This window comes from Solanum lycopersicum, chromosome 3 (genome assembly GCF_036512215.1).
Source record: "Solanum lycopersicum chromosome 3, SLM_r2.1".
Taxonomy (NCBI): Eukaryota; Viridiplantae; Streptophyta; class Magnoliopsida; order Solanales; family Solanaceae; genus Solanum; species Solanum lycopersicum.
The window spans coordinates 6301795-6323688 of NC_090802.1; the positions used below are offsets into that span (position 1 = coordinate 6301795).

The following is a 21894-nucleotide window of genomic DNA, read 5'->3' on the forward strand; positions in this document are numbered from 1 at the left end:
TTAGTTGTTATAATTTTCTTTGTTAGAATCAAATTATAAGTACTTCAATTTACATTATACCATATATATTTCATTATTTTTAATATAATCGTATAGTTTTTTAAATATTTAAATTTTTTATTTAAAATATCAAATTAATCTAATTTAATTTAACTTTAAAAATTAATTATATTAACTTTCGAAAATCGAAATACTGTCAAATAAAAATAGATAGAGATACTACTTTATTTGTTAGTTGACTAATATAAAAACATTATCCATATTCACGCCAAAAAATTTTCTACAATAAAATTACGCCATTGCTGAGTCTTCAAACAAATATTGATATATTCTATTGGTAGATTCTGTACGATTTTATAACATTAATTCGACTGAATAAACTCTCGTATTTGATAGATTGGAAACGTTCCGAAGCTCAAATGAAAAGCTCAACCTAATACGAAAGATATATACGAAAGAGGAGAAACATGATTGAGACTGAAGAAATCTCAGCTCCACTTAGTAAGCATTTCCACAAATTCTACTACTTCGTTGTATAAATAGAGGTAGATTCAGAATTTTGAGTTTATGAATTCGAATAAAATGTAACTTATGGGGTTTTTGAATAAATTTTTTTAATGCAAATATGCTATTTTGAATAAAGCTATTGAGTTTGGTTGACTCTGTTGAGTTTCTGAGTTTTGGATTCTCGATGGATTTCGTTAACACAAATATGTGATTTTGAATAAAGTTATTTTCGGTTGAATCTGTTGGGTTTCTGAGTTTTGAATTCTCGATGGATTTTGCTAACACAAATATGTGATTTTGAATAACGCTATTGAGTTTGGTTGAATCTGTTGAGTTTCTGAGTTTTGGATTCTCGATGGATTTCGTTAACACAAATATGTGGTTTTGATCAAAGTTATTGAGTTATAGCCCTGTCTATAGGCGGATTTAGGATTCAAGTTTTATGATTATGAATCTGTTTCAATTTTTTGAAATTGTTGATTCGATAATATTTATTGAGAATGATTCAGTTGAATCCATTGATGAATGCTGTATTCATATTGTGTGGTTTAGTTTTACTTACCTGCAAATGTTGCAGTTGATAAGCAGAAGCAGAAGGAGATATCTTCAAACTACAGCGATGATGTTTCGAGCAGTTCTCAATCTGAAAATTCACCGATTGAGCAAGTGGCTCTTACAGTTCCGATCACCGACGTATCAACACTTCCGGTTGTTACATTCCGAATGTGGATACTCGGAACCCTAGCTTGTATTCTCCTCTCATTTCTCAACCAATTCTTCTGGTTCCGCCGTGAGCCTCTATCAATCGGCTCAATTTCAGCTCAAATCGCGGTGGTTCCATTAGGTCATCTCATGGCTATGGCGATCCCAAATCGAGTGTTCTTCAAAGGGAGAAAATTCGAATTCACGATGAATCCAGGACCGTTTAATGTGAAAGAGCATGTATTGATTACGATTTTCGCGAACTCCGGCGCCGGAAATCCGTACGCGATTCATATCGTCAGTGCGGTCAAGGTTTTCTACAAGAGGACGTTGACTTTCTGGGTTTCGTTGATCGTGGTTCTCACGACGCAGGTATTGGGCTTTGGATGGGCCGGGCTTTTTCGGAAGTATTTGGTGGAGCCAGCTGCTATGTGGTGGCCCCACAATCTTGTTCAAGTTTCTCTTTTCAGGTACATAACAATCCACCAAAAGCTATCATATAGACTTCCTTTATCTTTTGTGATATTAGCTGGGCTTCTGCCACGTGGCACAACAGCTAGGTAGTGTAATCTTGTCTATGGGTCGGGTTGAGAGTTTGCGTCCATGTCAGGTGTAGGGTCGGGTTGATTGTTGAGTTAGGATCGAAGATCTGTTTCGAATATAAAGTTAAAATAGAGTTTTTCGAAAAATGTTGTTTTATTTATTTATTTTTTGTATAGGAATAATATTTTTTTTAAAAAAAAATAGAAAAAATAAATTATTCAAAAACAATATTTTTCAAAATATTCAAGTCAATCAAGCATGTGAAATTATAAAATATTTTTTATATTTTTTTGGTAGTTCCTACACCTTACATGGATAATAGGAGTAGATTCATATTTATTCCACTTTTAACATAATTACCCATCCCATTTGGGGTCGTGTGGGATGCAGGAGCGGACCCATGTGACTTCGAGGTTTTATTCGAATTTTTTCGGTAAAAATTTATATGATATATATAAGATAATTTTTTTATATTTATGTAGATATTTATATTTTGAACCTCCTAAAACTTATAGTTTAGGTATCCTTGAAGTTAAGAGTTCAAATCCTGTGTTAGATATATTAGCTTTGTGTATTATTAGTATCTTGTTTGATACTCTTATCTAATCTATGTAACTAATGCATTAGTTAGCATTACTCATACACTCTATTGTGTATTGAGCTGTGTATTACTAAATATCATGAATTTTATGGTATCAGCAATACAATGGTTTTAATGCATGCATTAGCTCAATTAAAGATTCAATTGCCCCTTAATCCCCTTTTACATCTTATCTTTGTAAATTATTTTTTTGTGCAATGCATATTATTTTTTAATCATCAAATCAAACAATGAATAAAAATAATCTACGTATAATTAATGCAAGTATAATCAATACATGCATTGCTAAATGTTAAAATATACATCACTAAACAATCTATTTGGTATTATTCTTATACACTCTACCAAACGGCTAATAGTGTTAATGACTTAAAAAAAGTAAATTTTTTTCTGGTCACAAGGGGAGTGATCAAGATTGCCCATGATTAGGTTGGTCACCTGCATTACACTTGGGACTTAGGATGATACCATATCCAAGTGGTCGAATCTGCCTCACAGTTTGTGATAACAAGGGGTTGAATTTGTATGGTATGAATAAGGGTCATTGAAGAGCTTGTCTCCCCTCCAATTGTAGGAGGATCAACAATATCCCGCTTACTGTCTATGTAATTCAATCTTTCCATATACTGGATGGTGGCGTGGTGGAGGAACTTGAATAAATCTTTAAGGTCAAGTAGTTGAAATATGTAGTATTTAGGAGAGAATTGTAAACAAATAAATGCTGTTTTGTGGTTGTTATGATAATTATGCTTATTGTGGTTTTCATTTCTAACTGGCAGGGCCCTTCATGAAAAAGAAGAAAGAGCCAAGAACGAATTGACACGAAACCAATTCTTCCTCATTGCCTTTTTATGTAGCTTTGCTTACTATGTCTTTCCAGGTTACCTTTTCCCGATGCTAAGTTCCCTTTCATGGCTATGTTGGATATTCCCAGCTTCTGTCCTTGCCCAACAGTTGGGTTCTGGGCTTCATGGTCTTGGAATGGGTGCCATTGGACTCGATTGGTCTAGTATATCATCCTATCTCGGAAGCCCACTAGCTAGTCCATGGTTCGCAACTGCAAACATTGCTGCTGGATATTTTCTCATTATGTATGTTGTTACACCTATTATGTACTGGTCCAATGTGTACAAAGCCAAAACCTTCCCAATATTCTCAGACGGCCTCTTCACATCAGATGGTCAAACATACAACATTTCAGCCATTATCGATCAAAATTTCCATATTGATTTCAATGCATATGATCACGAGGGCCCTCTCTACCTCAGCACTTTCTTTTCAATGACTTATGCATTCAGCTTTGCTTGCCTCAGTGCCACAGTCGTTCATGTCTTCCTCTTCCATGGACGGTAAGTTGCAATCTTGGACAACTGATAATACTCACAGGTTTGATCATGCCTATTTATGTGCATCTCTGTATCTGTATCTTTTTGTCTATATACTAATCTATATGTCTGAGTCTCTTATTTTGAATTTCTACAATGCTTTAATGTGTTTTTTGATGCAACTTGCTTCACATCTAAACTGTCACTAAAGATTAAAAGGATCCTTTTTTTGTAATGTTTCAGGAATAGCTTAGTATGTAGGTTGTTAACTTGTTTTACACTAAACAACTAAAATAGTTACAGATTTCGCCAAAGATAATATTCACGATATACTGATTCTATGTTAAAACATTTAAATCAGAAAGAATCAGAGAGGATCACTATATTCAATTTGTGATTAAAAATAATTTATAAGTGGCATACCAATCAAAAAGTGATTTGCAAGTGATATGTGTGCTTTCTACTGGAAAAAGACTTTGTCCGAGGCAAAAGTTGAGTTGATAGGTATAAATGTTAGACCATGTGATATTCAAAGACTGCTGCTGATCGACTGAATTGTGCAAGTATGATAAGTTTCACTATTTCTGTAGATCTGATACTCCATGCAAATCTTAGCTGCACTATGGTGTTACATTAAAAGTGAAGTGGGTGACCAGAAAGAAGTGAAAACTAATAGGGGTGGGGAAAAAAAGATAAATGCTACTTTATTAGGATACATTAGTAAAACAAAAACTTGCTAAAAATAGCTTTCAACACATAAATGCTCAGATATTTGTAATAGGTCTTTTTATGTGATCAGAAAAAGGGATTCCCTGAATTCTTTACTAAATGATTTTCGTTCTCTCCTCATCTTGTTGAGGGAAGTACAAAGGAAACAAATTCTCCGTGTTTCTAATGTGGAGAAAACAAAGACAAGTGGAACTTTGCATTGTTATACTCTTTGTGTTCTGTATTTGAATATTGAGCTAGTTTTAGCTTTAGTTCACCTGGCAGCAAATAATCAACTCATTGGCTTTTGATATGTAGAGACCTGTGGCAGCTAAGCAAGTCTGCTTTCCAAGAGAAGAAAATGGATATTCACACAAAGCTCATGAGAAAATACAAGCAAGTTCCTGAATGGTGGTTCTTAAGCATTCTTCTTGTAAATATTGCTGCTACTGTGTTTATATGTGAATATTACAAAACACAGCTCCAATTACCTTGGTGGGGTGTCTTACTGGCGTGTGGACTTGCATTCTTTTTCACCCTTCCTGTTGGAGTCATCACTGCTACCACAAACCAAGTAATGTGCTATATTCTGTTTCACAGCTGTTTGCAATCATCCATAGCTTTTGTTGATCGCATCCTACCCAATGGTTTATTCCATTAAAAATACTGATATATTGCCATAAATTAGCTGAGACTAGTACTTGAGTTAGTAATAAAACTGGCATAATTTTTCTGGTAATACATTGGTATCTGTTTTCTGCATTCTAGTTGATATTGGATTTTGCATACTCTAGATGAGAGCATCTGGATTTTGCGCAATGCAGTCTTAGATGAGGATGATATAGCCACACGAACTTCTTTCTTGTTCTAACTTTCCTTTGTCTCTTTGCACAGACTCCTGGTTTGAATGTGATAACGGAGTACATAATTGGCTACTTGTACCCCGGTTATCCAGTAGCTAACATGTGCTTTAAGGTGTACGGTTACATCAGCATGAAACAGGGATTAACCTTTTTACAAGACTTAAAGCTTGGGCATTACATGAAGATTCCTCCAAGAGCAATGTTTATGGCTCAGGTTGGATTTTCTTTTCCTTCTGCATATGTAAATCCCTACATGCCGGCACATGAAACTATCTCGGGTGCCTGGTTGAATGAATAGTCCTACAAGCTGTAATCTTTGAGCTTTGAACTCTTTAATCAGGTTGCTGGAACGTTGATATCAGCTTTAGTGCATCTTGGAACAGCATGGTGGCTCATAGACACTGTCCCGGATATTTGTGACAGGGCTTTGCTTCCTCCTGGAAGTCCGTGGACATGCCCAGGCGATCATGTATTTTATGATGCCTCGGTCATCTGGGGTTTGATTGGGCCACAGAGAATTTTCGGAAACCTTGGCCATTACTCTGCCCTTAACTGGTCTTTCTTATTTGGAGCTATAGCTCCTGTCATTGTTTGGATCGCGCACAAGACTTTCCCTAGTCAGCAGTGGATCAGGTTAATCACAGTGCCAGTACTATTAGCTGGTATAATCAATATGCCACCAGCTACTTCCGTCAACTACAACAGTTGGATCATCATAGCTTTTCTCTCCGGATTTGTTGTTTATAGATACAATCAGAAGTTATGGAGTCGTCACAATTATGTTTTATCTGGCGCGTTAGATGCTGGATTAGCATTCATGGGGGTGTTGTTGTATTTATGCTTGGGAATGGAGCATGTTAGGCTTAACTGGTGGGGAAGTGATGCAGATCAATGCCCATTGGCTAAATGTCCAACTGCTGAAGGGGTTGTGGTTAAAGGCTGCCCAGTTTTTTAGATGTGCCTGGACTTATTCGAAGGTGTTTGATTATTCTTTTGGTGTATATGTTTGTAAATGGAAGTAGATTAGTAGTTCATGCATTTTTTAAACAAATTCATCATTGTGAGGATTGTGCAACTTTTCATCCTTTCATTTTTCATTACAAAATTGATGGAAATGGTATTTGACTATTCTTAGATTTCTCCGCGTTTTTATTCTCATTGTTATAACTATAAACGAGAAATTCTGAGTAAGCACGAGTCATCACTCATCAACTCGTGTTAACTATATTCATGTCCTTTGTATGCAGGACGTAACAAAACTCTTTCTACTTAAAGTGACTTCATTTCCACGACCTGTACTTTCAAACCTTTGATTATAGATGGAGGTAATCTTGCCATCCTATCACAATCTATGGTGGTTATAATAAAATTTCTTTATATATATATATATATATATTAACCTGAATTTTAAATTAGTGAGTGCTAGAAACAGCTTAAACTACGTCGTATTGGTACACATATACATCACGATTCATACATTCCATAACACAAAAGTGAAAAGCGAGCTCAAGAAAGTGCAAAAATGGAGGCAAATAGTGGAAAATCAACAACAAATGCATCGTTACTTCGATGGAAGATCCTTCGTCGTAATCTTATTCGTCGCTCTTCATCCCATTCAGGTCTAAAAATCTTTTTTTTTCTTAACGTACATTCAAATATATATATATATACAATCAATTTTTTGAGATTTTTGAGCGTATGGATTGAATTGTTGTATCTAAGAAGATAAATCTGAAATGGATATTCAGTGAATATCAAGGAAATCAACTCATGGGATCTGTTAAGTAACATTACCTTTTGGGGTTGAGGTTTTTTGCAGATATAGGCATTGTGAAGTATTTTTCTGTTATAAAAAAGACTTGTTTTTTTGCTCAATTTATTTTCTGGGTTTGAATAATTTGGATTGAATTGTTGTGTTTCAGAAGATAAATCTGAAATGGGTATTCAGCGAATATCTAGAAAGGCAACTCATGGGTTCAATTTGATTCCATTTCATCTGATGAAAGATCGTGTTGAAGAAAATGTAAATTCGATGGATAGCTCGCGGAATGCTACCTTATGCTATACATTGCCAGTTACTAATGCTTCCCCACTTATTCTTCAGTGAGTTCCCATTATTCCTAAGTTGATTTTCCTCTTCTTTTTTGAGTATGGTAAGCTAAAGTTCATTTTCCTCTTTTTCACTTCACTTATGGGCTGTGGCGAAGCCAGTTTTTTCACTATCGAGGTTCAAGTTATAAAAAATATTAGAGCACAAGGAAACAGGGGATTAACATCTACTTATATGTGCATAAAAATGATTTCAACCATTTATAATTTTATATATGTAATATAATAATTTATATTTCATCGAAGGCGGTCCGGATGAACCCCTTCAACCATCTTGGATCCACCCCTGCTTATGGGTGGATGTAGTATGAGGGTAGTGGATGGGCATCCATTACCTTGACTTGAATCACATAGAGGCACCCACATGTTGTCACCCTATAGAAGTCTGTGCAGCAGTGATCAAATTCTTACCTTTGTTGAGTCCTTACATGGTATATGGTCTTGGGTAATAATCATGTGTCATGGCACCCTAAGGTCTAGTCTAGTGATCAATGAAGTGGATTGAGAACTATGAGGCCTCAGCTTCTAATTCAAGCAGAGACAAAAAATACTAGGTGGTTTCTTTCCATTTGTCCAACATCTGATGGACAAAGTTATTAGGTATCGATGTTGGTAGGAGGTAGCATGCACCTCGAGAAAACTATTATCCATAAAAAAAAAAAAAAAACTCACACTTCCTGACCAATTAAGTCTCATGGAGGATTTGATCTTCCTATATGATTTTGAGCAATCCTCACCTCATGAGGTTGCTTTTGAGGTTGGGTTAGTCCCAATGTTCATTTTCTTAACATTGACATCCTTATTTTGATTGACGGATTTGCTTAGTGTTTCCCCTATTCTTCATTTTGGGTGAAAAATATAACTCTTTTTCCGTTTCAATTTGTTTGTTTGATTTTGACTTGATACGGAGTTTAAGAAAGAAAAGAGGACTTATAAATCTTGTGGGCGTAAACTAGATGTATGTAGAATGTGCCAAAACGCTCTTTAATCTTGTGGTCTTAAACATGTCATGTGGAAAGTTAAAACTAGTGAATTGCCAAAAAAAGAGACATTCTTCTTAAAATGGACTAAAAAGGAAAGTAAGACAAACAAATTGAAATAGAGGGAGTTTTTTTTTTTTTGTAATCCCCCTCCATTGATTGGTTTTTCATCTTTTGGCCCTGGATAATTGGAATTTAACGGAATATGGGGAATAATGCTCTCATCAGAATGAACTGGTTGATGTTGTTCCTTGATGATCTCTAATGGCTTGACTTTAATGCAGTCAGAGAGCGGATGATATGGCACATCTTAATGACTTTGAGGTCTGCAATAGATATGACATTGACAACACTGGACTTGTTTGTAAGTACTTTTTGCATTCTTCGATTTGCTTTTACTTTCGTGGAAAAGTATGTATATCTTTCCTTACCAAGAAAAGTCTGAATTTGTCCTGGTTCTGCTCTATATTGAATTTGATGTCTGTCTATCAGACTCACAGACCAGTTTAGTTTGATGTTGTTAATTGAGTTGCATTGAGGGTGTGGCTTAGTGGTCAATTAAGTAGGTGCAAACTTTGGAGGTCAGCCTAAGCCTTTGTGGGAAGTAGTTGGTTAATATTCCTAACAGGAGAAACAACAGTAGGTGATTTCTTCCCATCTGCCTAAAACTTTGTGGGCAGACTTACCCGGTACTTGTGTTGGTGGGAGTACCCGTGAATTAGTCGAGGTGCGTGCAAGATTCCCTAAACACCACCATTATCAGACAAATAATTTCTAAGTTGAATATGGAAATTGTTGCATCTTATTTTCTTAGATAACTACATGAATATACTTGTAGTCAGTGTTGGACGGTAATTAATGCCTGCGTCACTTGTAGCGATGTCAACTCACTGCTTAGCTAAAGTAAACCACAGTCCAAATGCTGACTGGTATTTTAGATGTTGAGAATCAAAAAGGCATTTAGTGAGGGATTACACGGTAAGCGAGGATCTTTTTTGTAGGAGAACATGTTTTTATCAATGTAGATACCTTTTCTCCACTAACAGAAGAAATTTGAAGATAATTGTGAAATGAAGAAACAATAAATACTAAAATTGTTATTGTAGTTTGTTGTTTGAGTTCACTAAGTGTAGAGTTAACTTATCTAATATAGCCCACACTGTTGGCTTCTGTTTTAGGTGCTTTTCTGAACATAAAATTCTTTCCAGAGGTTTGGACAGAAAGATCTTATATATTGTAGGAAATGCTATTTCTCATTGATTACCCCTTTGAATCCCCCAGTGAATTCAAGAAGAGGAAATTGGAGTTGGCTAGTTTTTGATTAAAATATGACGAGACTGGAAATAATATACCTTTCGTAAAAAAATAGATGTTATTTGCAACTATAGAAGATAAAAGACAAAAGACAAAAGCAAACATTGTGATAATAAGCAATCTTCTGGATGTACTGCATGAATCAAACTTCTGAAAACTTAGAACCTCATCACTTTACACACTTATACATGGCGATGAAGTATTTCATCGACTGCAATTTGATGCTGTGAGCTACTTAGTCATGGCTATAAATTGTCTCTTTTGATGATTGGAATTGTCCTCTAGTTAATATCATTTACAGATTAAGATTCTTTAACTCCGTTCTAAAAGACTAATTTCTTCTGTTCTGGAATAAAGTTTTTTCGTAAACAACTGGAACTTCACGGAATATTTATATACTAGAATATGCATATCGTTTAGTAAGCCTTAATGGTCCATGTCATGTATGCTATCATTGCCTTCTAATTTATAGACTTTCTTGTTGAGCAGGTCAATGGCCGTCAGAGGATGTCCTTGCCCACTACTGCTTGTCACGTGCAAACATTTTCAGGTATTAACAAATGTTATATTTCATATTGGATTATAATATTTTTGGTTGTACCTTCAACTGATTTCAGTTGATTTTCGACTCTTCCAGGGGAAAAAGAGTCATTGAGCTTGGATCTGGCTATGGCTTAGCTGGATTGATCGTCGCAATGACCACAGAAGCACGAGAAGTTTTCATATCTGATGGAAATCCCCAAGTTGTTGATTGTATCCTTTTGATTTAGTGGGGAGATGTGCACTGTAATTTGTTGCACCGATTTTGGCCAATTTCTGGTACATAAAAGGTAAAAGGACAAAAGCACTCTGCTTTTGCACTTCTTTCTTTAATTACTTTGTGGATTCACTAGTATCCATTGTGTTGAGGCCTTGCTTTTTATGTCCTGGGGACCAACCTGTATCAGTTAGGAAAAATAAGCACAAAGGTTGGTGATTGCTGAACCATGCCACCTAATCATCTTTGTGCTGGAGCCTGGAGGGATCCTTTCGCTGTTGTACTGTGTGCTTGTTCAAGGATTTCAAGCAATAAACTAGTGTTTGATCTAAGAGGAAAAATTGTATTTGTTCATTTTCCACTTACTGATCATGCCACTTGTTTTTGCTTGTCAACTCCAATAATAACCTAGTAATTAAGCTGTTTGTCATTCATCAGTAGTATGTTGAAGAATGTAGTATTTGCTAAGACCTCGTCTTTTTCACCTGTCCATTAGTTGTGCAGTATCTTGAATCCTTACTTCGTACTTTCTGTAGTCTAAGATATAAATTGGTAATCATGTAGTGAATCAAATTTACCGGTAATCTTTAAAGGAGTTGTCAGTCTTCTATTTGCTTCCAGTTACACAAACAGTGATTGATCTCCAAGCTTTATTGTTGCCCCTATCAGCTCAAACTATGACCTGTGCCTATCAAACATTGCATAAGGTGTCTAAACTTAATTAGTGGTTCAGTAACTCGATTGGTTCACATATCTCTTTACTTCAGATGTACTTAACATTCAGATATACAGCGTAATGTGAATGCCAACTCTGGTTCGTTTGGTGGTACGGAGGTGAAGCCATTGATGCTGCACTGGGGTCAGGAAAAAGACTCTGATATCTCCAACACATTTGATGTCATCATTGCAAGTGACTGGTAGTTGTCTCTTTTCTTACTAAACTGTTCTTTTCCTCGTTGAGAATTCTGCTGTAAGTTGTGAACTGAATGCATCATATCTCTGAGTCACTGTTTTCACATCAATGGCTAATGAATGCTAACTTGGAGAACAGAAAGCTCTATGATTTATACAAAATTGTATAACGACCATGCTAGCCACCCCCCTCCCCCCCTCTGTTGAGATCTACCTATAATGTGTGGGGGAGTTCAATTCTTATCTTTGTCACCTAAGCCTTTCATGTACACGTGCAAGAACAGAAGACGGATCTTCTCCTTTTCGTCTGCTAAAGTTACTCTGTAGTTTTACTTCTTTTGTCATTTTGCAGCACTTTCTTCAAAGAATTCCATGGAGCACTTGTCCGAACTATCAAATCATTGTTAAAAAAGGAAGGTCCTTCTGAAGCCATACTTTTCAGCCCCAGAAGAGGCAACTCATTGGACAAGTTTCTCGGAGAAGTTAAAGATAGCGGATTGCATTTCAGCACAGACGAAATGTATGACACAGAAGTTTGGAGGCGTCATCAGGGATTTGTCGAAGGTGATGATTCCTGGCCAAATTATGAGATGGATCATTGCTATCCTTTACTGGTCAGAATTACGCGATGAAGATTTGAAAATGCAGGTTATACTGTGTCTAGTATGCTTATTTTGTACATACAAAACCATCAAAAGCTAGCTCAGATCTTATATACTATGATATATGAACTGATTCCACTATGGACAAGTCACTGATTATTATCAGTTTATCAAAATTTTGATATTCAGAACCCATTAACTTTAGTTCTTTCACTTTCTTGAGAAGAAATGATTTGGTTGTGTATTGAATATAAACTCCAAAGCACCAACTGATGATGTTAACTATTTCTCTATCAAAAATGGAACATTCAGTGGAAATACCTTGCGATAACGCTCAACTATCTGCTCATCATGATATTGTCATGTCTTGTGTCTTCCTTGTTCTATTGGCTATCACACGTCACGTTTCAAGTTTAAATGTATATCTATGTATTATGTCTTAAATATTTCAAATACTAAGCTATTTAATTTCTACCTTTTCCTTGAAATTTTTGTTACACATCAATTTATTTTTTATTTATAGTTTGTTGTTTCTATATTTAAGCCAAAATTTTGGTTCTTTATTTAAAGGGACTAATAAAGTTGAAGATAAATTGATATTGAAAGTGTTTTAACTTTTAATGAACTATTTCATTCGTTTTAATTTGTTTATCTTGTTTTACTTTGAATGGAATTCAAAAAATAAAGAAACTTTTAAATTTTGTAATTTTACATTGAAATATGTTGAATGTATAAACATGTCATTTAATCTGGTGATTGTTAACATCTTCGGTAGAAATTCGAAATTAAAGAGCGGTTAAAAAGGAAAGAGACCTTTTTTTTTGTTTTAAACAAACTTAAAAGATAAATAAGACAAACAAATTAAAACGAGGAATATAAAGCTAAGTTCGGAAAAAATAATTAAAAAGTTAGGGGGGATAACAATACAATTTGGTATAGTTTGGGGTCTAAATTTGAGTTCTTTGAAAATACAGGGATTCAACAAAACTCAAAGTCGGATAGTTTGTTGTTTCTCTCAGTTCGGAGCTCGAAACATTTTTAACCCCTAATTCTCCCGCCGGCCGGCGATCGGCTGTTGTTCTGATCTTCATCGACGGAAACTTCTCTTCCTTTTTTATCTTCGTCACGGGATAACTCAGATTTTCTCATTTTTGGTATCGGAATCAGGAAAGTGAAGGGAAAAAAAAACAAAAGTAGTAAATTAATTTTGTAGTTTTGAATCTCACTTTTGAAGCAATGGATGAAGAAATATCGAATTCAGCGCGGAGAATGTCTATGAGAACTCGTAAAATTGCTCCAAAGATGGCTGCTGCTCTTGCCAGTTCTGATAATAGAACACAGGTATTCTAAATACTTTATGGTTTAACTCAAATTTTGGATATCCTGCTAAATTTGATGATTCATATTTGTTTTTTTTTCGTTGTCGGAGTAGGCTATGCTAGCGCGGCTTGATGCTTTGGAAAGTGATAATGCAGTAGTGGAACCTCAACTACTTGATGATGATGATGAAGCTTCTCTTGACGATGAGGATCAAGGTTTTTTTTTTCTTTTTCTTTTTTTGTTCCTTGTTTAGAGTTGAATTTGTTCTTTGGTTGTGAGTTTCCCATTACATGATTGGTCAGAAGTTTCGATAAAGGAGGAGGGTCGTGATAGGTTAACGGTTGGAGGAAAAATAGTCTAAGTATGATGAATTCCTCTTAATACTGAATAGATTAGTTGGGGGCGCCCTACATCCTCTAAAATGGGTTTGAATTTGCTGGAATAGATATGGCATATTTAGGTTTCATGTATAATAGATAGGAATATGGATATTTCACCAACAGCCTGCAGGATATCATAGATTTACAGGATTTGGTGATAAGTTGCTTAATAAAGAATGGTATGAAGAATTATGAACTTGTGTACTCTGGATTACAGTGTTACCGCTTCCACTAGTTTTAGCTCGTCTGGAGTTGAATTTGTTCTTAGGTTGTGAGTTTCCCATAGTATAGTTGGTCAGTAGTTACAATAAAGTAGGAGGGTTGTGATAGGCTAATGACTAAAAATAGTCTATAAGTATGATGAATTCCTCTTAATACTGATTTCATTGGTTGGGACATGCTAACTACACTAAAATGGGCTTGAATGTGCCAGAATATATATGAAATATTGGTATAACTGTCCTAATTAGTTTAAAATTTTGGCATAGTTTTGATTGGTTCCTTGGGTTCTTCCTATTCCTTTCGCTTAAGCAGTATAGGATTGAGAGAATAGCAGCCTTTGTCATTTATGCCAGCATTATGTTTCACGAATAATAGATAGGAAGATAGATCTTTCACCACACTCAGGAAATTGTACATTTACAGGCTTTGGTGATTAGTTTGCTCAATAAAAGATGGTATAGAGAATATATGGACTTTTGCATTCTGTATTACAGATTGTACGTTTACACGCTTTAGTTTTTTCTTTTTACCCCTCCCTAGGAGCTCACGGCTTGTTTCTCCCTTGGTGACTCAAATTCACAACTTTCGGGTTGGAAGTGAGGGGTGCTTACCATCCGAGCAACACCCTCTTGTCTTTAGTTGATTCATATATTCAATAAGGAGTGCTTCACATAGCTGTAATTCCCTTATATTTGCATGTTCATTGAAGCTGAGCCTGCCTCATTACCTATTCAGTAACTAAGGAGTAAAATAAATATTTGTGGGACTTGATGCTTTTTTGTCAGAGAGTGTAGTCGTCTATCTGTAAAACCATTGCTGTTGAATGAAGACAATGGATTTGGGGGACGTTTTTCTCTTCTTGTGCCTGATGGATTAATGGTGGATCCAGAGAATTTCAGAAGCTAGCGACCGCCTGACCATGAGTAAAAAGAAAAGACAGAGGAGTAAATGAAAAGAATATAACCATCTTTATCTTGTTATCTTTGTTTCCTTCTATCTTTATCATCCCTTCAGCAAACTTCTTTTGTTATACCTTTTCTTTCGGTCCTTAGTGGAGGATTTATATGGTCCTATTCCTTCTCTTCCATTTATAAGTATAAAAACTTTCTTACTTTTTCACTTCAATTTTTTTAATTTTAATTTCAGTATTTCATAAGAAGTACCCAAAGGGCACAAAGCGGAAAACTCGCCAAGCAAAGGCTCTTGAGAATAAGAGAGCCCCAAAATCATTCCTTGAGCTCTTGAATGAGGTATTAGATTTTTCCAAGGCTAGTAGATGTTTTTTTTCTCCTCTACTTCAATGACCTAAATTAACCTCTCACTGTTCTACTTGTGAAGGCAAACCTAGAGTCCTTGCCACCACATGTGCCAACCTATTTAAGAGCAGCGGTAGGACCTCCAAGTTCCATCGCTCGCCGCCATTTCTGCACAGTTTGTGGTTTCTCCTCGACCTATACATGCGTGCAGTGTGGGATGCGCTTCTGCTCAATCAAATGTCGGACCATTCATAATGATACTCGATGCTTGAAATTTGTTGCTTAATTGGTTAGAGTTGCTACCTAATAAATTGGATGGACATGCTGAAGCGTTTTTCTCATGTCCTGTACGCCTCTACCATTTCTAGTTTCATCTTTATATAGCTTATGTACATATTCAGGTACTTTTCTGACTGATCTGGCTTACTTTGGAAATATTGGACTGTCCTTTTTCTCCGAAGGCATATTTGTTGTTACTCCCGCTTGTCAAAGAGCTCTCTTTGCTTTGAGCTTTACTTTTTTCATACATTTGTTTTTCTGTTCTTAAAACATCATTTTACTTACCTTTATGACGGTTGTGTTAACTTGCCTTCCCCAATATGTTCTCACTGCTCTTTGCTTTGTTTTGCTGTCAAGTGTTCCATTACTTTACTGGGAAATGGAGATAGATGGGGTCTGTCCATTGAACCTTAATACCGTTAGTCATATCTTTTTTGCTTGGAAGCCATCTCAATTATATTTGTCTCCATTACCAGATAATTTGCTTTTTTGTGCTTCATTCTTTACTGCAGTTATCTCTTTGCTCTTATTACTGCAGAAGGCAAAGTATAATCTTGCATCTCTACATGTTGCTACCAATAAATTGTTTGATAGAGTGTCAAATTATGGAGGTACGCACCCAAGAATGTGGCCTAGTGGTCTATCACTTTTCATTGTGTATTCAGTGATCAACATTTGTGTCTAAATAGCTTCTTTCAAATGTGCTTCTGCATCCTTGATAAATGTCTTGATAGGAGATATGATTTCTTGGAACTTAGGGTATATATTAACAACCCTTACACTTACACTAGCTAGTAAATTTCATTTAAAAACCTTGGACTATAGTTTATCACATAAAATATGCACCCTCCTTTAATTACATACATCAACATCAATTGAACGGATAATTTTCACTGATATGAAGTCTGCTATGATTGAAAAGTTTTTTATTCAATTCTAGTGCATTCTAGATTATAACATTGATACTAAAAAAATATATATAATTAAATCAAATGTGTGTATTAAAATTCAAAACTAGTAGTACTATATAAGTTGGACCTATAATTTCTAAAACAAATCAAATTTATATGTTAGATACGCCCTTGTCAGTACAAGATCGATGCAACTGCATCATATCCCAAACTGCAACTAAAATATTGATTATCAAGCTTGTCAACAATGGTGATGGACTATTGGTTAATACACCGCGGCTCATGGGCGACGATCCATCGCCAGCACCTCCTCCAGGTGATTTAGGGCTGCAACATTAAACCAAAATTATAAGACAAATAATTATCAAAGAACAGAAAAAGTAATTTAATGTTGAGAGTAAAGTGTTTAACTTATTGAACAGAGTTCTAAGGTTGGTCTTGTGACTCTTGGATGCCTGGTGATTTAGTAATTTCCACGAGGCGGAGATGGTGGGGTCAGTTCATGAATGTTCTTATTTCTTACGAGCAGAAGATTATGTAAACACTTAGTCGAAATCATGATAGCTAAGGCCTTAGTGTAACTTTCCTAAACTCCAATTAGTGTTATATCTGAAGTAAATATGGCCTAAATTGTCTCATGGGGGGTCCTAACTTACCTTTTAGTGAGACCAATATACATGTAAGAGCAATGGGTTAAAAAAAACACCTAAACGTCTAAGTAGGAAAAGTGAACAGTTGATAGTTCAGGTATATTTGATAAACGTCTAGGGGTAGTTGAGATATGAAACTCAAAAAACGGATATACTTTAAGTGTGCTTTTGATCCTTCCCTCTATATGTTATGAATTTGGCAGAAACATAGTTTTAGACCTAAATTCTGTATTTGTGTTGAGACCCAATAGGTAAGAAGGGATGTGAATGAATGCAGAACTCGTAAACTTCGTCTGTCTATAGACACAACAAGTTAAGCAAAACAGAAGAAGCAAGTTTGCTACATACCTATCAGAAGGAAGAGGGCAAAAGGTGATAACATAATCTGCAGAACCACCACAAGTGAAAGTACTGGAGCCATCATCATAAGCATAGCTATAAGATCGCGGACATGCCCTCTTGAAGAACAATGAGTAATCCGTTGGCTTGCATGTATCAGGCGTGGCGTATGATCCACTACAACAATATTTTGGATCACCAAACGCCTCACAAGCGCTTTTACATCCCACACACTCACTACTTAAGCTATTCATCATTTTCTTCAGCTCATTCGGGCATGACCCATTAAGATCAACACCACAACCGGTTGTTGAACAGTTTCCAGCTCCGCCTTTTGGAGTTATAAGCATTGGTAAGTTATAACCGTCCACAAGGCTAACATCGTAGAAATCAAGCCCTCCAGCACCGTTCAAGGTGAACTCCGCCAGAGTAGCTGGTGGAGCAGCTCCAGCTCCGGAACATTCCACTGTTCCGGAGCCGCAATCACCTGATGCACAGGTGAATTTGCCTGTGGATGAATCTTGGGAACAGAAAGTCCGACCCCATAAACGACCCGACCAGCCCGTTGGCGCGGAAACCGAGACGGACTGGCTGGGGTCTAACATGAATCCTGTTGGAGAAAGTTGAGCTGTGCCTGCACCTGATAAAATACCAGGCCATACTTGATAATTGCACTGATTTACTAGTGTAAATGTTGCTGATAAGGCTCCTGTTTCATTTATTAAAAAAAAAAATGAAAAATATTAGTCAATCAATCAACTACATCTCAATCTTAAATTAATTGACATCGACCATATACGTTGCCAAATAACTTTTGTTTGGACCAATGTAAACGGAATCTAATAATTTTGGTCCAAACTTTGTATTTATCTAAAAATAACTTATTTAAAATCTAGTATGAATCTTTATATCCCGACTCTGTCTCTCTTTCTCTCTCTATATATAAAAATTCACTAAAATATCTAGAAGTATTTTTTAACGGTTAATCCCATTATTATTATACATTGACTTGGGATTATTATATTATGTATTTGCTCTACTCTGAATAGTCAAATCCAAACATAGAGACACCTAGGATATAAACTTGATCGATTTAACTTTTTTTAGCATTGAACTCATCGTAATTATTATTAAAAAAAAAATATGGATTCTGAATTCAATATACCATCAAATTTTACATAGAAGAAGTTAAAAATATGTCACCTGAAATTAGAATGATGAAACATAAGAAAAAGAAGGCAAGAGAAACTTGAGCATTCATCATTCTTTGTGTTATTAGGAAAAAAATTAAATGTGTGAAGAAAAGGCAATGTGGGCACGTAAAAATAATATGAAAAAAAAAAAAAACAAGAGAACAATTTGATGACAAAATTTATGAGATGCTATATAATTTATACTAGAAAAAAATATATATTGATTTTTGTTTATGGAAAATAAAAAGGATGATATATATAGGAAGTATTTTGGAGGGACATTGAAGGAAAATATTACCAATAATAATGTAGGTCGGCAATTGTTTTTGTTAAGTAAATAAGTAAAATTAAGAAAATATTTACTATTTATAGTAAGAATATTTTCTTTTTTACTTAACATTAATAATACTTGTAAAATATAGTTTTAATATCTAATAGAGAGAATAATTTATGTAATATATATAATACAAATTTTGTTGATGGTAATATATTTATCACATTTTTAATACAGTTATAATATATTTTATCAATTTCTTACCAAGTAAACATAATATATTTTAAGAACACTTGCTAAATATTATATTGTATGAATAATTCACTTTTAATATATAGTGCAGATTTATCATAGCATTATTATGTATTGCTATAAATGATAATAAATAAATAAATAAATAAAATGTTATTAAAATAAATAGTTATTTATTAAAAAATACCCACTAAAATAATTTTTTCCTATATTAATACTCTTTATGTGTACTTTTACTTGTTCGTTGAGAATATACAATAATATTAGTTATAGTAAAATAAGTATTTTATTTATTACTCTTTTTGTTTCAATTTATTTGTAATTATAGTAAAGTAAGCATTTAACTTATTGCTCTTTTTGTTTTAAATTGTTTGTCTGATTTTTGAAATTCTAAAAAGAAAAAAAAAAACTCTTAAAGATTTATATTCTTGAACTTCAAATTAAATGCTTCCGAGTTAAGACTCGAGAAATTCTTATTCATAATTTTAAACCTTGTTAATTATATAATTTTAGATAAATCACTATGTTAATTCAGATGAATACACAACATAATTGTTAGCAATACCATAATCCTGAAATTTCTCATATCAATGATCTTAACAGGATCATTTTATAAAGAAATCCTATTTTTTTAGTTGATAAATATAAATTAAATAATTATATCATATTCAGTGTAATCATTCAAATGAGATCTAGAGAGGCAGGAGATACGCTAGACCAAAAATATAAACAATGTAAATTATTCAACAAAAATTATATAATATTAAGTTAGAGTAATAAGACATGACTCAATTTTTTAAAAAAATATTACGATATTAAAATAGTGTTTGTGATGAATTTGGTAAGTAGATATAATAATATTAAAATAGTGTTGATTAGTTTTGGTGCTTGAAATTTGAATAAGACACCAAAAACAAATTTTATCTTTTTATAAACACACAACAATAGATTTTACATAATGTAGAAGGTTTGAACGTTTGAGAGACTTTAAAATATTCAATAATGTAAGAATAAAAAATTGTGAAAGGAGAATAAAGAAAAGTTAGTATAAGAACACAATATGATTGGTTCGTGATAATCGTCACAATATAAATGAGATATACAACAAAAGCGACTGTCACATGCGAAATTAGGAAGGATATATACAATTAACTAGTCACACAAGAATCTGGAAAAGATACTACAATCAACTAAACAATATTCAATTTCTTAATTTAATATTTATCAATTCATGATATATATATATGGGAGAAAATGGGAGACTCAAAAAAATTAAGGCCCCAAACGATTGCTTTAGTGGTCTTATGATCGAGACGGCCTGTATCTTAATTACTCGTATATTTATCCTTAATTACTAGTTATCTTTAGTTTGATACTTGATAGTTTTACCTTCTTCTTTTTTAGTTTGTAATAAAAAAATTACCTTTTTGCAGAAATATTCTGTTTAATTAATTAATAGTAGTTCATCTAATAAAATTGTTCACTCAACTATTATTAATTATATTTATTTATAACTAAGTTATGTCTCAGAATAAAATTTATATGTCTATCGTTGTTTAGTAGGAATTAAGCGATATATGATGCATATAAAGATGACAAATTTGGTCCAAACCCATTTAACTCACTCAATTTGCATAGAATTAAATGGGTTTGATAAAAAAAAGATCAATTTTTACGTGTTAAGAGTTAATTATATCATATTTTTATTATTTTTCAAATTATAAAAATTTCTTAAATTTAGTGAAATTCAAATACATCTCAAAACATCCTGATACATTGTGTCTCGATTTCGGTTCATCACTTAACGATATTTCGTGTAAAGCGATGTATTTTATCGATTGTAAAGTGATGTATTCAAAAATAGAAGAGAGTGAAAATTTTAGTAATTTTTTAAATGATAAATTGTTTTTAAAATATGATAAAATAAATTACGCAAATAATTTTCGCATGAAATAGCTCAAATTACAAGGCAATGCAATGTCATAAAATTACAAGGCAATTTGAACCTAAAGGTGTTAGATTCAAGTGGGGTTTCAATTGAGGTGTACATGAGTCAATTTTTTTGGTTTGATTTTTACAAAAATCAATTTAATGAATATGATGGTTTAGTTCTGTCGATTTTTACCAAATCAATAATAACAATTGACAAAATGACTAACATATATCATCTATTGAACACATAATAATAATTTTCAATAATGCATTCAAGCTTAACTAAATTTTATAATCAAAACACAAAATTAAAAAATTACTGAAATACTCCATCTCAATTTCAACAATAATATAAGAGTTGAATATATCTTGCAAAGAACAAATAGATTGATGAATTTCAACAATACTCCATTATATATATATTTTTTTGGAAAAAGGGACTACATATTAAATTAAGCAGTATATAAAAATGAATGCACTACATAATTCTATTAAATAAAATATCACATACAATAAGAGAATCATAAATATTTCTTAACATGTTTTCAAAGAAAATCCAATATAAAATCCTTAAAAGTTAGCTTATAAAAATTATACATTTATTTTATCGATTTGGTCTAATTTATTCTTACTTGTTACCAAACCAAATTAAACCAGACCAAGTCGGGGGTTTTTTCCAAATTGATTTCGACTATTCAAACCTATTCAATTATCCATCGATTTGATTTGGCTTTTCGATCTTAAATATTATCAAGATTTCATAATGATGGCCACCTATAAGTAGATGTTTACACACAGAGGCTGTAGAAGGTGGGTTGCAAGCTATCAGCTATGCAAAACAAGTTTCAATGTAAAGCCAACCAAAATTAATTTTTGTCCACAACCTAAGCCCACCTTGCATAATGCATTTATAATCTCACAAATTTCCTTTTGGCTTTTCCATTGATCATCTACAACAAAACA

At 33.8% G+C, this 21894-nt stretch overlaps 4 protein-coding genes across 6 annotated transcripts; 3 read left to right on the forward strand and 1 right to left on the reverse strand.

Moving 5' to 3' along the window:
* Positions 1 to 230: 230 nt before the first annotated feature.
* LOC101244460 (oligopeptide transporter 7-like) lies at positions 231 to 6715 on the forward strand. 3 transcript variants are annotated; one of them, XR_011220352.1, is made up of 8 exons: positions 277 to 501; positions 1085 to 1679; positions 3133 to 3702; positions 4705 to 4960; positions 5281 to 5463; positions 5590 to 6226; positions 6497 to 6574; positions 6666 to 6715. XR_011220352.1 is itself a non-coding variant. In XM_010319390.4 (6 exons), the coding sequence occupies exons 1-6, from the start codon at positions 468 to 470 to the stop codon at positions 6202 to 6204; spliced, it is 2253 nt and encodes a 750-aa protein (XP_010317692.1). In that variant the 5' UTR covers positions 231 to 467; the 3' UTR covers positions 6205 to 6385. The 3 variants fall into 3 exon arrangements, 2 of the variants coding, with proteins under 2 accessions (XP_010317692.1, XP_069152375.1); XM_010319390.4 differs by lacking the exons at positions 6497 to 6574; positions 6666 to 6715 and having other exon boundaries at positions 231 to 501; positions 5590 to 6385; XM_069296274.1 differs by lacking the exons at positions 6497 to 6574; positions 6666 to 6715 and having other exon boundaries at positions 256 to 545; positions 5590 to 6385.
* On the forward strand, positions 6713 to 12127 carry LOC101244931 (calmodulin-lysine N-methyltransferase). The gene is made up of 7 exons (XM_004234483.5): positions 6713 to 6868; positions 7172 to 7352; positions 8623 to 8702; positions 10142 to 10202; positions 10290 to 10405; positions 11194 to 11326; positions 11674 to 12127. Exons 1-7 carry the CDS (start codon positions 6772 to 6774, stop codon positions 11951 to 11953), a joined length of 948 nt encoding a protein of 315 aa, XP_004234531.1. The 5' UTR covers positions 6713 to 6771; the 3' UTR covers positions 11954 to 12127.
* A 751-nt stretch (positions 12128 to 12878) lies between these two features.
* LOC101245230 (SWR1 complex subunit 6) lies at positions 12879 to 15670 on the forward strand. Its single transcript, XM_004234484.5, has 4 exons — positions 12879 to 13264; positions 13356 to 13458; positions 14992 to 15095; positions 15184 to 15670. The coding sequence occupies exons 1-4, from the start codon at positions 13160 to 13162 to the stop codon at positions 15385 to 15387; spliced, it is 516 nt and encodes a 171-aa protein (XP_004234532.1). The 5' UTR covers positions 12879 to 13159; the 3' UTR covers positions 15388 to 15670.
* A 621-nt stretch (positions 15671 to 16291) lies between these two features.
* Positions 16292 to 18610, reverse strand: LOC101244748 (thaumatin-like protein 1b). Its single transcript, XM_069296277.1, has 3 exons — positions 18484 to 18610; positions 17290 to 17989; positions 16292 to 16618 (listed from the first exon to the last, which is right to left on the reverse strand). Exons 1-3 carry the CDS (start codon positions 18542 to 18544, stop codon positions 16444 to 16446), a joined length of 936 nt encoding a protein of 311 aa, XP_069152378.1. The 5' UTR covers positions 18545 to 18610; the 3' UTR covers positions 16292 to 16443.
* Positions 18611 to 21894: the final 3284 nt, after the last annotated feature.